Source organism: Lissotriton vulgaris, chromosome 2_2 (genome assembly GCF_964263255.1).
Source record: "Lissotriton vulgaris chromosome 2_2, aLisVul1.2, whole genome shotgun sequence".
Taxonomy (NCBI): Eukaryota; Metazoa; Chordata; class Amphibia; order Caudata; family Salamandridae; genus Lissotriton; species Lissotriton vulgaris.
Window position 1 is genome coordinate 317199775 of NC_141688.1, and position 18628 is coordinate 317218402.

Sequence of the window (18628 nt, forward strand, 5' to 3'; positions counted from 1 at the left end):
CATCATATATCCCTAAAAAGGCCATAGATAACCCTATTTAGTGAGTGGAATACGCTCTGGGGGTATAACTAAAGTTCTTGTAGCCTTTGCATAGCAAGTTTGAATGCATTTAACAATCCATCTTGCAATGCCAGATTTAGAGCTAGGATTGCCTATGTGAGATGGTGTAAATGAAACAAACATTTGTTTTGTTTTACGAAAATCTTTTGCTATTTTGATATAATACAATAAAGCTCTTTTGACATCAAGTGTATGAAGAGCTCGTTCTGCTACTGAATCAGGTTGAGGAAAGAACTCAACTGATTGGTTAATATGGAAAGCAGAAGGAATTTGGGATTTGTGCAAAGAACTATCCTATCTTTATGGAGCTGAAAGAAGGGTTCTTCTAAAGTCAATGCCTGTAGCTCACCAACTCTTCTTAAGGAAGTGATTGCAATAAGGAATACCTTCCAAGAGAGAAAATGTAAAGGACACTTGGTGGTGGTACAAAAAGTGGACCCATAAGTCTTGTAAGTACAACATTAAGATTCCACACTGGCGACAGTGGAATTCTTGGTGGAATAACTCTTTTTAAGCCCTCCATAAATGCTTTGATGACAGGAACTTTGAACAAAGACAAATGTCTGTTTTGCAAAGACGCCGCTATTGCTGCAAGGTGCAATCTAATATATGTGTAAGCTAGACCACATTGCTGTAAGTGTAAAAGGTAACTGAATGTTCTGAATTGAAGAATCTAGAGGTAACATTTTCTTGTTATTGCAGTAAACAACGAATCGTTTCCATTTTGCTGCATAGCAAGCTCTGGTAGTGGGTTTTCTTGCTTTTTTCAGAATAGTCATACAGTCTGGTGGTAAATTTAAATACGTATTAACAAAGGAGAGAGTGAGGGATTCTTCACCGTAGTGAAAGGAGGGTACTCCTAGTCCCCGGGACTGAAATCCAGTATAAACAAAAGAGAAGTATCACCAAAAGGACCTTGAAAGGTACTTAATGAGATGTCAGAAGAGAAGACAAAAGGATATTTTCCTTTTGTTAAGAAACCCCTCACTCATCAACCTGGTTGGTGACATGCTTCATCATTGGGGTCCACCCAGATGGCAGAGTGCCCATAGGGTGTGCTGCGACACCTGACTACAGTGGAGCTGGTTTTTAGTGTAGAGTGCAAAAAAGTGGTGTTAAAAATTGGCCTGGTATGACTTATAGAAAAAACTTTAATCAGAAGCTACTGGACAATAATAAAAGCAAGGCGTAGATACTGGTTGTTTATAATGACCAGGAGTATCTATGTGTATGTTATATAAAAAGGGTCTACATGTTTCAACCTGTAAATGGTAATCGTCAGGACCAAAGAGGAAAATGGGTGGTGTACACACACACTAACGTGTACCCAGTCCTAAATTCCTTGAACCGTACTGCAAAATTGTGCAGCAGGCTGCCTCAAAAACCTAAATAGGTGAGGAAAAACAGAGAAACCTGTGGGAGGAAAATGAAAACAGTCACAAACAGATAGTATACGTGCCTGTAACTTAGTGTAGGTTCTCAAAATTCTGCATGCTTCATGCGAATCCCATTTTTAATTATATCGTAATAAATATTGTGCCAGGGATGTGGATACTAGCTTGGATGAATGCTAGTATCTCGTGTAGTAGTGCTTGCTGGTCGTATATGGTTATTTGGTGGTGCTATAATATAGCCATCTATATAAGCTCACTCATTCACACTGATCAATATAAGTATGCGTGGTGGCTAGGAAATAACATTAAATGGTGTCACTAGCACACAGAAGGTTATTTGTTGTGTGACTATTAAAACTCACTGAGACATAGGTGAGTTTATTCAAACATGCATGCATATATATTTGTATCCGAATCTTAAGACAGCTGTCAAGTGGGGGAATCTTACTCCATATAAGGGTCTCAATTGCTCCAGGGGGCAGAGGAAAGGCTTGTTCATGAGGAAACCTATTCTGAGGTATGAAAGCAGCAAAACTGTAAGTTTTCTTGATAATCAGACGCTGCTGCCATACGGCCATACGGTAGCGGCGTTCACTGGCTCGCATGGAGCCTTTTGGCTGTAAGCATTTCAGCCTTTTCGATATACTCATTGCTTTTTTACCTATTTCATTTGCATTCTACACTAAAAACCAGCTCCACTGTAGTCAGGTGTCGCAGCACACACGGATGGCACTCGGCCATCTGGGTGGACCCCAATGATGAAGCATGTCACTAACCAGGTTGCTGAGTGAGGGGTTTCTTAACAAAAGGAAAATATCCTTTTGTCTTCTCTTCTGACATCCCATTAAGTACCTTTCAAGGTAAATTTAAATATCCAAACTATAGCCAAATCGCTAAGTTGAGCTGCTTGGGATTTGGATGCTTGATTTCTCCATGGCTCTGAGGGAGGATACTGGAAGTGAGATGCAGAATTACTGAGAGCTCTAACAGGGTGATGTAGCATGGTTGACGGGAGCTACTAAAACCACTGTGAGTAATGCCAGATATTCGGACATAGAAACAGAAGGAGTGGGAGAGGCGGAAAAACATAGGCAAATATTCCTGACCAATTCATCCACGGGGCATTGCCTTTGGAGAGAGGGTATGGGAACCAGGAGGCGAAATTTGGGCATTGTGCACAGTCTACTGTGGCAAAACAGATCTATTTGTGGGTATCCCCATTGTTGAAAAGATAGAAGGAGAACTTGGGACTGAAGTTCCCACTCGAGCATTTGCTGTCTCCTTCTGCTGAGGAGGTCAGCAATTTGATTGATCACTCCCGGGAGGTGTTCTGCCAGAAGGGGAATCTTGTGATTGAGTGCCCAATTTCCAAATTGTCTGAGAGGCGTGACAGTTGGAGAGAGTGTATTCCCCCTCGTTTTTGTATATAGTAGATTGCTGTCATGTCCATGCTGACTAGGACAACTTTGCATGTGAGATGAGACCGTAAAGCTTTCAATGCTAGAAACACTGCCAGAAGCTTTAGATAGTTGATGTGGAGACATCTTTGTTTGTTGTCCCAGAGACCTTGGATTGTGTAATGATGGATTTGTACAACCTAACCAGTGAGAGATGCGTCTGCTGTTTGCACGACTTGTGGAACAGGGTCGATGAAAGTCCACCCTTTTGATACGTTTTGTGGGTTCCACCACTGCAGAGAACGAGGAGTACGGCTGTCTACCAACACAAGATCTGTTAATTGAACCTGCAACTGATTCCACTGACGGACTAAGCATTCTTGTAATGGACGCATGTGAAGTCTTGCAGGAGGTATTAGTGCAATGCATGACGCCATCATTCCCAGCAGGCGCATGAAAGTACTGGCTGGCAAGGTTGGAACTGCCGAAGTAGAGTTTGGATACTGGAAATTCTGGCTGCATTGGGGATGGCTAAAGCCGTGCGAGTGATGAGTGGCTGCCAGATAAGATTGTATCTGTGAAGACTGTAGGTGAGACTTTTGTATGTTGACAGTGAAACCCAGTTAGTGGAGTAGTTGTAGCGTGGTCTGCGTGTTTTGTAGACAGTTTTGGTGTGTGCTGGCTTTGATGCGCCAGTCGTCTAGTTAGGGGAAGACATGAATTTGTTGTCTTCTGAAATGAGCTGCTGCCACTGCTAGGCATTTTGTAAATACCCCGGGCGCTGTAGTTACTCTGAATGGAAGTACTTTGAACTCATAGTGTTTGCCTGCTATCACAAATCGGAGATATTTGAGATGAACTGGATGAATGGAAATGGGAAAATATGAGTCTTAAGTCCATTGTGGATAAAAATCACCCTGCTGTGGGAGAGGAAGAACCTGTTGAAGCGTTACCCTATGGAAATGTTCTGACAGTATGTAGTGGTTTAACTCTCTGAGATCCAAAATAGGTCTTAAGGAACCGTCCTTTTTGGGAATTAGAAAAAAAGAGAGTAAACCCCAGAACCTGGGTACTGAAATTAAACTGGTTCTATGGCTCCCTTTTGTAAGAGAGATTGCACCTCTTGTTTGAGTAACAGCAAATGGTCAGGCGACAATTTGTGAATGCGAGATGTAATGTTTGGTGGATTGGAGGTGAGCTCCAGGCAATAACCATGTTGGATAATGTCTAGCGCTCAGTTGTCAGTTGTTATAGATTACCAAATGGTAAAAACTGTTGAAGTCTTCCCCGGACAGGTGTTGACTGCTGTGGTGCCTTTACTCCTGCCTTTGGAATTGGTCCCTCTATATCCTCCTCCGTAGAAACCTCTAGAGGGAAAGGATTGATTGTTGACTTTGTAAGAGGAAGCATTTGGGTCAAAGGATGTTGTTTTAGACCTTGTTCTGTAAAATGAGCGGCGGAAAGGGCCTCTATTGGATGGGGACAGGAGCGCTCCCATAGATTTTGCCACTTCAGTGTCCTTTTTCATCTTTTCTAAGGATTTGTCGACTACAGGACCAAATAGGTGTTCGTTATCAAAGGGCATGTTTAAAACAGACTGTTGAACCTGTGGCTTAAACCCCGAGATCCTAAGCCATGCACGCCTTCGGAGGAGAATGCTGGAATTGATCTCCCTAGCTGCGGTATCAGCTGCGTCTAAAGCACGTCTTATTGAGGAGTTAGACATGAGTTTTCCCTTCTTCAACTAACTGCTGTGCCTTAGTTTTGTGTTCTTCTGGGAGATATTGGAGCAGTTGCTCCATCTCATCCCAGTGGGCCCTGTCGTACCTAGCTAGTAGACAGTGTGTTCGGGGTGCGCCAGTGGTTAGCAAATTGAACAGCTACTCGTTTCCCCGGAGGCATCTATAAGTGTGGATTCCTTGTCTGGGGGAGGTGAATCCCCAGAGGTTTGCGAGTTAGCTCTTTTGCGAGCATTGGACACTACCAGGGAGTCAAGAGGTAATTGTACATTAATAAACACAGCATCTGACGGTGAAGTTTTATATTTTTTTATCTAACCTTGGAGTTAAAAAAACATGTTCAGACAGGGCCTTTAAAGATATCGTCTACATGTCTCATCATGCCTTTAAGCAGGGAGTGTTTGACTTGACCCGAGTGTGGACTCAAGAGTTTCAAATAGAAACTCCTCTTCTAATGTTTCTTGATGTAATGGCACCCCACAATACTCTGCTGCTCTGGCAATGAGCTGTTGATAGGCCATATCATCTGGTGGTGATGGCTTTGCTGGGTAAAGGTCTGGCTCATTGTCTACTGGAGGTCAACAGTGTAATCAATCCATGGGTCTGCAGGCAAATGAGTATCATCATCAACCTGATCCACATCTGGATATGTATGTGGAGATCCCCGAGGTGTTATGTGTAAGGGACCTTCAATTATTAACTGTGGAAAAGATGGTGGAGAGGGTTGTGGGGCAGGATAAACAGGGCTAGCAGCCATGTCCTTTTTTTTTCTTTAAGGGAATCTTATCAGAAGTGTCCTCTGCAACATTGCATTTTGCTGGATTTTTTGCAAAAATATGTCCAGTATCAGGAATAATATAAATTGTCTTTTGTTTGGGATTTAGGGGGCAAAGGGTCTTTGATACTCACACCACCCTGTCCCGGAGGCACATCTTCGGACTCCAGATCGATCTCAAGCTGGGAATCGGACTCTGGAACAAAGAGGGCCTCTTCTTCTCGGGCGGACGCTTCGATCTCTTCTTGTTCGGATTCTTCCCTGACGATTTCCAGAGTCTGTTGGAGGATTTGGCACTGCATCTCTCATCGTCGAGCCCGACATCGCTTGGACCGAAACGACTTCCAAGCTATGCAGTCTTCCTCCTTGTGCTCTGCAGAGAGGCACAAGTTACAAACGCTGTGTAGGTCAGTGCGAGGGTACTTGGCATGGCATCCAGGACAGAATTGGAATGCAGTCCGTTCCATTAGCAGAAGGCTCTGCCAACGGCCGCCCACAGGGTTATCGATCAAAAATGGAGTTTGTCGATCGATCTGATATGCGGAGAACAGGGAAACACGTACAGAAACAAAACTGTCAAGGGTAGAGTGGACTGCGCACCGAGGAGAACCAGAAGAACGGTTTCGTACCAGAGAGCAGCAATACACGCCCGAAACCAGATGGCAGAAAAAACAATATAACAATGGAGTCGGTGCCCATGTGCACTATCACCGAAAGGAGGAGTCACCTTACTTCGTGACTGGAAAGAATTCTTTGAAGAAAAACAACTTGCAAACATCCTACCCAACACTAGCTGTCGGGAGTATGCAAAGAATGTGCATCTACAGCACACATGCCTCGACCCTGCAGTTACAGGTAACTTATTTTCTTACCCAGTATTGGATGTTTCATAGATTCACATGCTTGAATCAGAATAGCAAGCAGTGTTGTAGATAACACAAGTACCCTTAGAAGATGGCGGGTAAATAAAACAGTATATTGTAGTTGTAGTAGTAGTAGTAGTAGTAGTCGGAATTGACTTAAAGCAAATGTATATATATCATAAAAGAAACGTTACTAAAACAAGGATTATCAATAAATATATATCTCTATGATTGCATAAACACTGTAAGCATGATGGAATCAGTATGCTTTATAGGAGAATATAATGTAATTGTGAATATCACCAGAAATAACTGTATTGATAAATACTTAAAAATAGAGGCTCACCTTATAGGAACAGATGTCTTAACCCACCTGTCCTACATCTGCATCAATACAGTGTGATAATTTAAATCCGCAGCCCTGCAGGAACGAGTGGGTGTTGTTTACAATTGTAGCAGGGCCCATCCCTTGCGAAAGAATATCGTGAAACTGTGTAAGCCGAGGTGTATACAATCTTTGTATAATGTGCATTTGCCTTCTATGTTAGAAGTGCACCAACGTTGGAGTGGTACAAACTGAATAGTTGCAGAAACAACAATTTGTAATGGTTTCACTAGTCAGTGAAGTACACAGTGTATATCATACTTAGTAAACCAATAGCTGATCTGTTTGTCCTATGTACAGAATTAAGGTAATGTGGACTAAAGACCTTGTTTGATGTCCTGTGTACGGAGAGAATTTTAATTGGTGGTGTTGGAGTTGGGAGTAAATACGAAGTAAGACAGTTTTCATAGAGAGAAAATGGTGATAATAATAAGCAAACATTTGTTATGAGAAACAATTTTTACATGAGGACACATTCATTTTTCTTAGGCACAGGGAGATTAAGTGATTTGCCCAGAATCACAGGATGTTCAGCGTCACTGCCGAGACTCGAACCCGGTTCCCCAGATTAGAGGTCGACCACACTAGCCGTTAGGCCAACTCCTCTCTTTTCCTTAGAGAAACGTAGAAAAGAGTTTGGTGTTATGAAAGTCTGAATTTGCGGACTGCTCTTTGCACGTCACCCACCCTGCAAGAGTTCAAAAAAGACCTGGGTCTTCAACTAATTCAGCACAGCAGCAACACACCACTCCCACCCAACTCACCCAACCCTCCAAAGCTCCTGGATACGTGTGGCTCACCGGTTAGAGGCGGCAGACCCAGAAGCAGAGGTCGGCCAGGGACCAGGGTTCAATTCCCGACGCGGCAGGGTACGGAACCAATGTCAGCAGGCTTGATAAATCTTGCCTCGGTGCCTCTCTAACCATGGGTCCCACGCTGCAACTCTGGGCAATAGCTTGCTTAATCTCCACAACGGCCCCCTCGCTGCCGGGGATGCCTGGCTTCACCTTGGGGATGCCCAATAGGGACCATCTCACAGGGAAAGACTGGACGGGTTCCCCAGCCGTACACAGCGCCTAGAAACCCCAGGGTGAACGTGCGCTCTACAAATTCATACTAACATAACATAACATAACATACCCCAAGGCATGTAAGTAGCGCTTTAAAAGTCCTATTTGCTTTGATCATGCTCTGGAAAGCTGTTAAATCCTCACTGATCTTCTAATCTGTTACTGAATGTCATGAGATGCTTTGCCCTTTCTATATAACATTTGATTCATATTGCTAGGTGTAATAAATAAAAACAAAATAAAATAAACAGAGTAGAAAAAAACAACTCTCTGAAATAACCCTGAGATTTCATGCTGCTTGTTAATTTCCTGCAAGAGTCAGGCTTGTTCCAGTTCTATTAAACATGGATTCTATGAAATCGTTTCTGCCATAGAGTGTGAATATAGGAATCTTCACTGGGGGAATTTTCTCCATTTATCAAAATCATGGACTTAAAACACTCCCCAAAATCATACTGCTGTCCCCAGAGTGCGCCCATTTGAGGATGTCAGTCCTTAAAAGCAGATAATACAATGGACAGAAGATCTGAAGAATCTGCATCATCAGTAAAATTACAAAAACTTTCAGATTCAGTATTTAATATCAATATTAAGAGTACAAAAAGTGCAAACGGTGAACAAAAGCAGAGTAAAAAGCGAATTCTTACACATACAATAAAGGGTGATACAGATGTGAAGAGCGGATTACAAAAACATACTTTTCACCTTTAAAAATATATAATTATTAACAGGGAAGGAGGATGCGTCCACCTGGAAAGGATGCGAGGGAGCATTTGGCCTTCACAGAAACTGGCTGAATCCATACAGACATGCACTGACATGGCGAGGCCTGGATTAGGCTGTTGGGCTACACTGACTAGATGGAAGGGAATTCTTTGATGGAGAGCCTATGTGGAGGTCTCCATTTGCACATGTTGACTTAGAGGAAGGGGCGGTGTAGATGCATCTACTAGAAGCAGACATCTTTGGAAGCCCAATCTAAGTAGCAAAATAGCTGGACCCAACAGAGCAGATACGCATCACAGGCATTTGGCAATAGTAAACTAACCACAGCATTATTCGAAAAGCACCAGTGCCACCCCCCCTCCCCCCAACAAGTACTGATTCCTTCTATTGAATTCTTATCACAATGCAACATCTGAAGCAAGTTTAAAAAATGCCAGAGAAAGAAGAATGCAAGAGAAGTGTATGAGGGTTGAAAGGGGTAATATCGAATACAGAGTGGAACACGTGTGAAAACAATATGTTTAGGAGCATGAGGAGTATTGAGGATAATGAGAGTCTTTAGGGGAATGTGATGTTGGTCTCTTAAGGGGCAAGCGATGGTGGTCTCACAAGGAGCATGTGATGTAGTGACTAGGGGGGTAAAGCAATGGTGGCTTTGCAAGATTCGTGTGATGGTGGTCCCCAGGGGTCATGTGACAGTGGTTTCTAGAAGTGCAAGTGATGGTGGCATGAAGCTGAAAAGTAGGTAAAGATTCTATATGGAAATGTGGGAATGAGGGGACAATGTTGCCTGGCCAGGGACATGCAACATTGGTCTTTAAAGGGGGCATGTGAAAGATGTGTGATCTAATGGTTTAAATTGAATAGCTGAAGAGGGGACTGTATGGGCATGGTATGCAACAATGTCTGAAGAAGGACATCTGACAGTGAACTTTAGAGGGGCTGCTGGTGTTTGAGGGGCAAGCATAGGGGATAATGGTTTCACATGAGCATGTAGGGTTAGAATGCAATATTTGCCGAGGATTGCTTAAGGGTGGATTCAAATAATGTTGTCCGTAGAGTGTGAAATAATGAAACAGAATAATGCTGGTGGGGTGACAGACTGGACGGTGGTACTGCTGGTCTGCAGAGCTCTGTAAACGGGGTGCAATGGAGGAATGGAATAATGCTCTGTCTAAATGCATGTTTGCAAATGGAATGGTACAACAGTTTGAGAAAGGGGCGTGGCCTATGCAGAATAAGATGAAGTGGTATGGTGATGGAATGGGCAAGCGTGGGGTACAAAGAACAACGATGTACATAGAATTGCAAGGGGTGGAATAGGATAATGTTGGTCGACCGAGCGGTGTGCAAAGATGGAAAGCAATATTCATTGTGAAAGGACCAATCGCGGTCTTCAGATTGTCATGTTGGGTAGATTGGATGAGATCGGTCTGGATAATGTATGGAGGGAAGCAGGTACCGGAGGTTAATTGAGAGTGGAATAGGCTAATGTCGCCTGGACAGAAACACGTAAGAGTAAGAAGCGATATGGTTGGTCTGGTAGTTTTAGGTAGGGTAGAAACATAATGTAACCTGAAGAGTGGCATGTGGGAGTGGAATGGAATAAATAAAAAACACCCATACTCAAATTCACACTGATGACAGTCGACAAGTAAGAGCACCCACCGCAGTCAAAGGCACCACCATCAGGTAACCATGCTATTCTCACAACTGCATAAGAGAACAGCCCTTGAGCAATGGTGCCCAGACCAACGCCAGCACAGGATTTAGTGTCCATCTGCTCACATCTACAGGGGGTACCAACCTTGAGTAATAAAACCCAAATTCATAACAGAGCAGTCACTTACAATAATAGAGCCTGGACTCCCAGCAACACCAGACACCAACCCTTTAGTAGTGGCTTTCAAACTTACACCAGCCCAGGACAGCAGCTCTTGAGGAACACTGGACACTATTCACAACAACACTGGACACCAGCCCTTTAGTAATGCCCCCCCGTACAGCCCAGGACAGCAGCCCTGAAGTAACAGTGCACACTGCTCACAATACCCGCCACCAAACTTTGTAATGATGCCCATAATCACACCGACAAGGAGAGCAGTCCTCAGGAGGTTGTGCACTGCTTCACATTCTTACAGCACAGGGTACCAGCACTGGTGTAAGTCTGTCCACACTCATAACCAACAGAGTCCAACATGGGTTTACTTTAGAAATTAACCCATGAACAGTACAGGACTGGCTATTTTATAAAAATGTGAGGTGAACAGGAATGTGCTGGAGTGCTCAGATCAACAGCTTTTGATTTATGGTTTCTGCGCCTTCAACCCAAAACGGCAAAGCTATGAATCCCAAGAGAAGGCGCTAGAGAGGAAGGCAGACCTTAGTGCGTGCCCTCGAATATGATATGACATATGTAGCGACAGGCACACATCAGTGTATATTAACAAATGCAGAGAACCCATAATATGCATACCCGCACACATACCAGTACCGCAGCGTACTCACATTTATGGTGGCATTAAAAATAGCAGAAGAAATGAAAATACCAGCAAAGGGGCTCAAGCCTGAAGGCCTTCTTCCAAACAAGAGTCTGGACTCCACATACAAAACATTAGTGCACAATGCACAGAGTCAAAACCATGATTATGTCAAGCACAAAAGTCTGAGCATGGAGCCAGTGACGAAACAATGACAGGACTGCAGTCTCTGTACTAATAACTGGCACACAAGGTAGCGATCTAGGCACAGCATCACAGGCACAACACGCTGCATCCTGAGCACAGGGAAGAGTAGCACAGAGTCGTAGTCAATGCACTCAGTCAATGACACATGGGTGTGCAGCCCAAGCATGGCGTGTCTCACAAACATGGTACAGTCTGCTATGGGTCAGCCACACACAGGGTCACCGTACAAGCACTGGCGATCACATTCAGACCATGGAGTCAGACACACTGAGCTCTCATTCCAAGCACAGGGTCAGCCACACACTTGGTACGGTCCAAGCACAGGGTCAGCCACACACTAGGTACGGTCCAAGCACAGGGTCAGCCACACACTAGGTACGGTCCAAGCACAGGGTCAGCCACACACTAGGTACGGTCAAAGCACAGGGTCATTCACGTACAAATTCAGTCAGAGCAAGGGGTCACACACACACACACACACAGCCACTCATCGGACACTTTGGATCAGAATCCTTGGAGAACGGTTCCGGCCTTACTTGCTCCAGAGGGACAGGCCCAGTACCCCAATAGTGTTGCAAGTGGCACAGTAAGGAAGAAGATGCAGCTCAGTCATCGGTGAAGAGTTACTGGGGAGCTCAGACCTAGGATGCCAAAGCCTCGGGTGCTGGGAAGAGCTCCTCCTGGTGATTTGCTCAGGCCCTGGACGCTAGCGACTCCAGTGCCAGGAAGAACCTCCGCTGGCGGTGCACTCAAGGTTCAGGGGCCAAGGATTCAGATGGAAGGAACAGCTCCTCCTGGTGGTCCAAAAGAAACTTGGAGAAAGAGTTGATGGGATTGATGACCTTCAGGTTGGTGGCAGCATCTTTCACCCACAAGAGGTTTGGGCCAAAACAAACAGCCAGGTTGACGTTGGTCATTTTATTTTGCTCTTGGTTTTCAGACACCTGGGAGAGTGGTAAAAACAAGAATGTCAGAAGCAGCTAAAGGTAGGAGTGACACCTGAAAGTGCAGGGACTTAACAGAAAGACATCTCACAAAGCTTCTAATGGGAAACCTCAAGTACACATATTGCCAAAAGGAACTCTGACTAGCATGTCATGGGGACACTCATGGAGACAGGAGTGTCCTGCGATGTGCTATGTTAAACGAAGACAGATTCCATTGAGGGTAGACTGGCTCGCGAGAATGTTGAGACTGTATGATAAATGCGTGGTGCCCACAGCCCACAGACACGCTGCATGTGAGTGTACTCTGTGCAGAGAACGGCTCCCTGTGAGTGTACACTGGCCAGTGAGCGGCTATCCTGTGAGTGTACACTGTGCCGAGAGCAGCTTTCTGTGAGTGTACACTGTCCAGAGAGCGGCTCGCTGTGAGTTTACACTGTACAGAGTGGCTCTCCATGAGTGTACACTGTGCAGAGAGCGGCTCCCTGTGAGTGTACACTGTCCAGAAAGAGGCTCGCTGTGAGTGTACACTGTCCAAAGAGCGGCTCCCTGTGAGTGTACACTGTGCAGAGAATGGCTCCCTGTGAGGGTACACTGTGCAGAGAGCGGCTCGCTGTGAGTGTACACTGTCCAAAGAGTGTCTTCCTTGGAGTGTACACTGTGCAGAGAGCAGCTTTCCGTGAGTGTACACTGTGCAGAGAGTGGCTGCCTGTGAGTGTACACTGTGCAGAGAGTGGCTTCCTGTGAGTGTACACTGTACAGAGAGTGGCTCTCCATGAGTGGACACTGTGCAGAGAGCGGCTTTCTGTGAGTGTACACTGTGCAGAGAGTGGCTCCCTGTGAGTGTACACTGTGCAGAGAGTGGCTTCCTGTGAGTGTACACTGTGCAGAGAGCGGCTCCCTGTGAGTGTACACTGTACAGAGAGCGGCTCCCTGTGAGTGTACACTGTACAGAGAGCGGCTCCCTGTGAGTGTACACTGTACAGAGAGCGGCTCCCTGTGAGTGTACACTGTACAGAGAGCTGCTTCCTCTGAGTGCACACTGTCCAGAGAGAGGCTCGCTGTGAGTGTACACTGTCCAGAGAGCGGCTTCCTTGGGGTGTACACTGTGCAGAGAGTTGCTCCATGTGAGTGTACACTTTGCAGAGAGCAGCTTTCTGTGAGTGTACACTGTACAGAGAGTGGCTCTCGATGAGTGTACACTGTGCAGAGAGCGGCTTTCTCTGAGTGTACACTGTGCAGAGAGCGGCTTTCTCTGAGTGTACACTGTGCAGAGAGCGGCATTCTGTGAGTGTACACTGTACAGAGAGCGGCTTCCTTGGGGTGTACACTGTGCAGAGAGTTGCTCCCTGTGAGTGTACATTGTACAGAGAGCGGCTCCCTTGGAGTGTACACTGTGCAGAGAGCAGCTTTCTGTGAGTGTACACTGTACAGAGTGGCTCTCCCTGAGTGTACACTGTGCAGAGATCGGCTTTCTGTGAGTGTACACTGTGCAGAAAGTGGCTCCCTGTCAGTGTCCACTGTCCAGAGAGCAGATCGCTGCGAGTGCACACTGTTCACAGAGCGGCTACCTATGATTGAACAGTGTGCAGATCGCTGTGAGCCCAAGGAGTGGCTCCCTCTAAGGGTACACTGTCCAGAGAGAGGCTCCTTGTGAGTGTAGACCGTCTAGAGTGTCTCTCTGTGAGTGTACACTGCCCAGAGAGCAGATCGCTGTGAGTGAACACTGTCCAGAGAGTGGCAGCCTGTGAGTTTACACTGTCCAAACAGCAGATTGCTGTGAGTGTACACTGTCCGAACAGCAGATCGCTGTGAGTGTACACTGTCCAGAGAGTGGTTCCCTGCAAATCTTCCACAGCGGCACTGATCAGTGCAGCATCCCACCGTTGCCCTCATGTTCCACCACGGCTAAGACCTACGGCCCACCACATTCAAGTCTGGCACCTCCTGCTGACCTGTACTAGGAAGGCCGTGAGGAAGCGCAGCACTTCATAGTTCTCCTCTGGCAGCGTCTGAAGGGTCTTCCGCAGGGACTCCAGGCGGCTGTTCTCTTCAATGTCTGTGGAAAGAAGAGCCAGGATAAAGAACAGCACACTCCGAAGATTGACAGCAATGGGAAAAGCGTGTAATGTAGCTCCTCGCTCAGGACACATTTCTAAACCATGGTGACAGGGGTATATTACCCATCTCACAGGCTTCAACACCAATAATCAAAATATATGCAATAGGGACAACAAGATCATACATGTGGGCAAATCATAAGACAGCCACCCACATATAGAGCTCCCCGGACCCTGAAAAGGAAACTGTGTGCTGGGTTTGTTGACTTTCAAAGGGCCTGGAAGATGCATGCTATATTGAAAGGAAGCACTCCCAGGCAGAGGTCCATCAGAAGACATCCTACGGGTGGAAAAATTTGCAGGTCTCTGTCCAACTCTATGCAAGGACGTGGCAGGTTCAGAAGAAGCGTCCACCAGTCGAGAGCTGCTGGAGGCGGATAGCTCAGATGTCTGCTCTAGTTTGGCCCTTTTGTTCCCAATAGGGCTAACTCAAAGCACCCAAAACACTGCAAGGCTATGACTTGCAGTCATTTCACGTAGCCGAGGATTCGAGCATGGAACGGCGAGTGGTTCAACGCTTGAGTCTGTTGGTGTTGCTTTTGGGTTTGAAAGCTCAAGTTCTGCGTCTTGTCCACACAGCCAGAGGCTAAAACGGGATTGCTTGTTGCAACAGATGGATAAATCTGTAGAGCATTATGTGAAGGACCAGGTCATGAATGTAATGAGGAAACAGTGTCGTGAGTCACGCATTGACTTTGAAGAGACATCTCTTCGAAGAGGTTTCCATTCGGAGAAAAACGATCTTTCTCATCTAATCTGAAGGCGGTGGTGGATAAATCAAGAGGCACATCTCCCTACAAAATGGCTTTGAAAAAGATATCAACATAAGATTAATCTCCTGAAGTAATTAATGTAAATGTATTGCGACTTATATAGCGCACGTATCACCCGAAGGCATCAAGGCGCTTGCCTTGGGAACCCGTCCTGGCTTTTCCCTGTGAGATAACCCCTACTGGGCATCCCCAAGGTGAAAGCCAGGCATCCGCAGCGGGTGGGCCGCCGTAGTGGAGATTAAGCAAGCTATTGCCCAGAGATGCAGCGTGGGACCCCATGATTAGAGTAGGCACCGAGGCGGGAATTATCGAGTCCGTGGACATTTTTGGGCTCAGGACCCTGCCGCGTCAGGAATTGAACACTGGTCTCGGGCCAGACCTCTGCATCAAGGTCTGCCGCTCTAATCAGTGAGCCACACTCCTCCAAATTAATGGCCCTGATATTATCCAGGGAGCTAATAAAAATCAATATTCTTTAGAGTGGGCATGGAGCAAGGCGTGAAAACCTCTGTTGTGATTTTGTGCCTTAAAGAAACATGTTGGGTGCGTTGTCCAAGATGATCTAGATTTACACAGGATAGAATCACACAGTAACAGATAACTGGCAGTCAGCCACTACATTTTTTCCGGATGGGTTAATTGCCTAGTGGATGACAAAGGGTCAGTTAATAAATTGTGTTTGTGACATTGTTCACACACCTTATCTTTTTCCCACTTCATCCATGTTCCCCACTTGATATTTTGAGCTAACTTCTTATATAGTATAGCTTTGTGTCACCCTGTTGAGCAACACATTTGTGTAGCACACACAACAGCCTCTAGAAGAAGGAAAATTCTCTGGCCTTATCTTGCCTGAAAAAATGCTGGTGATACATAAATCTACTTAGGCGAGACATTCTCTGCATTCAGCCTTCAGCTTCTGAGATACTGCTGGAACTTGTACACATTTGCACAGCAAGCATTTACAATGCAATGGTCTCGGCAGCATTAAAGGTAGAGCTATTGGCATTGCTCATGATTTTTTTTAATTTTTTTAAATCATAAATAAATGGCATTGTCATTTAATTGCCAATAGCCTAATCGGTTGCATATGCGAGACCTATTGCATTAGCACCCACAAACACAGTGTGCGTCACAACTGTGGATTGCATTCATTACTCCGGTTGATGTGTCCCAATTTAAAAGAATGCCAGTTGGACTTGCGTCATTGTCCTCCATGCTCCAAAGGATAATGTTTAGTCAATTTAAGGATATGGAGGATCATGTTTGTTGATTGCAAGATTACTTTTTCGTTTTTTCAAAATATAAAAGTCACCATGTTAAACTTATATCAGAAGTATGCAAAAGACTATCGGACAGGGGGCTTGTTTTTTAGTAATGACAAATGTAAACATCTTGTCTACCGGGTGGATTATTTGGGTCACACAATATCTGATAAAGGTATGAATTGTAACATCCCTGGTAAAAGCAATAAGTGATGCCCCAGCACCAGATGACAAGGAAAAATTGACGTCCTTAATAGTGCCATGCAAATATTATGGAAAATCTGTGAAGAATTTCACATCGGTAATGGAACCATTACGCATGCTGTTGAGGAAAGGTGTGGATTTTCAGTGGAGAGCTGCACAAAAGAGGGCTTTTAATGATATAAAAGATCAAATCATCAATACACCTGCTTTGCAACAAATCAACTATGGAAAACATGACATACTTTCTGTGGTTGCCTGCAGATATGGACTTGGCACCGTCTTGTCTCAGAATGGGTGGGCCTCAAAGACTTTAAGTGAGACTGTGAGAAAATACTGGGTTATAGAGAGGGATCTTCTTTCTTGTGTTTGGGCTGTCAAACATTTTTGACATTTTGTGTGGGGCACAAATTTTTCTTTACACACAGACAACAAACCTTTAGTCAATATGCTGTCACCTGGAAGTGGGAAAAATTATTATGCTTGTATTGCATGTCTGTGTTCAAAATTGTAAAGATATAACTTTGATGTCTCTTTTGTGTCTGGTAAACAAAATAGCGCTGCTGATTGTTTATCGAGATCACCATGTGGTGACGTAGTCAGAATGCCTTTGGAAGTGAAGATCTAGACATAGTGGCCTGTGTGACTGAAGTGTTTGCAGCACTAGGAGAAGCATTGAAGAAGGAAGCATGGATTGAAAAAAATTCCAAGGATAATGAACTTAAGCTGATAACGAAATACATACGTGATGGTTAGCCATCCATTAAAAGTATGAAAGGTGCTCTACATTTTTTTTGCTCAAGTGGCTTCAGAATGGAGCGTAATTGGCTATGTTTAGACATGACAAATGCATTCCTCCGGCAGGTATAAGGGAACGATTGTTGAAATTGTGTCATTGGGGCCATATGGAAAGGTCTACATTAAAAGATGTATTGCGTGAGAATTTTTGATGGTCGGGTATGGACGCTGATGCAGACCGAATAGTAAGGTAATGCAAAGTATTTTCTGCAGCTAACAAGAATTGTAATACCAAAAAACACAGATGCAATATGTAACAGGGCCCAAGTTTGCATGGCAAAAGGTTGGGTGGATATTTAATGACCATTTAAAAATATCCAGACAATGGCACGGGGGAAAAGGAAGATGGCGGTGTGAAGGAGCATATGCGCTGACACTCTCCCTGCTCCATCGCTAGTGCCGCAGTGATCCTCCACCTATTCTCCCTACAAACAGCATTTTGCGCTCCCAATAGATAGCTTGCTGCTCAGCTTAAAACATAACTTTTTAAGTGCTATCCAAGGGCCGTGGAGTAGGGTCGACCTCGCTGATTTCACCGCCTACCTACGCGTCTGCTGGTGCCGCGGAGCCGCGAAGACGCTACCTTCTTCTGACTCTTCAGCCACTGTGAAGCCACTTCGCTGTCTGCCTGCTTGCTTGTCAGGCCCCACTACTCACTTCCCAGCTGAGGGTCGCAGAGCGGTGAGAATCGTGAGGCTGCGGGAGCTTCTTCCCGATGTCTCCTTTGGTCCCGCTGTTTGCCTGCCGATTTTGTGAAGCCGCATCATTACCTGCTGCTTACTGGGGTGGTGTGACTGTGGGAGCGGCGAAGCTGTGGAGACGTGTGGAATCTCTCCCCCGAGGTCTGCTTTGCTCTGCTTTGGTCTGGGCCCGTTACCGTTGGGCACTGCTCCTGTCCACTCTCCGTTTCTGCCTCGATGAATCTTTGTCTGGGGCCAGGCAGCTGTGTATTGGTGAAACACCTCATCTTTGGTCCTCTGAGGTTTGCCTTCGATGAGCTGCCTCATGGCCTGTCTACTTTGATACCTGCCATTGAGGACCGTGGAACAGTGGGAACCATGAGGCTGTGGGTTGCCTCCCCCGAGGCCGGCTTTGATCTCACTGGCTTTGCTTGTTGTCTGCCCACTTATTGGTGTTGTGAAGCTGCTGGAGCCAGGTCCATGAAGCTTTGTAGACGTTGTAGACGTTCTATCCCGGCTTTTGTTCTTGTCTTGTTCTTGCTGGGCTCCAGTCCAGTTTTTGCCTCAGCTCATCTACCCCAGACGCTCGCCCTCCGCTCTCCACACTCCGTGGAGAAGTGTGGCTCAGGGGTTAGAGGCGGCAGACCCGGAAGCTGAGATCGGCCCTGGAACAGGGTTCAATTCCCCGCCTCGGCGGGTCTTGGGCTCAAAATTTCACGGACTCGATAATTCTCGCTCCGGTGCCTTCTCG

At 45.6% G+C, this 18628-nt stretch overlaps 1 protein-coding gene across 1 annotated transcript in view; it reads right to left on the bottom strand.

The window, feature by feature from the left end:
* Positions 1-8245: 8245 nt before the first annotated feature.
* The window catches only part of ARHGAP1 (Rho GTPase activating protein 1), a 199499-nt gene continuing 189116 nt past the window's right edge, over positions 8246-18628 (bottom strand). Inside the window, exons 12-14 of the mRNA XM_086959671.1 lie at positions 13996-14099; positions 11467-12040; positions 8246-11399 (exon numbers count right to left, since the gene is read on the bottom strand). Coding sequence (XP_086815797.1) covers positions 11846-12040; positions 13996-14099 — 299 coding nt within the window. The 3' untranslated portion in view covers positions 8246-11399; positions 11467-11845. The remainder of the gene's footprint in view (positions 11400-11466; positions 12041-13995; positions 14100-18628) is intronic.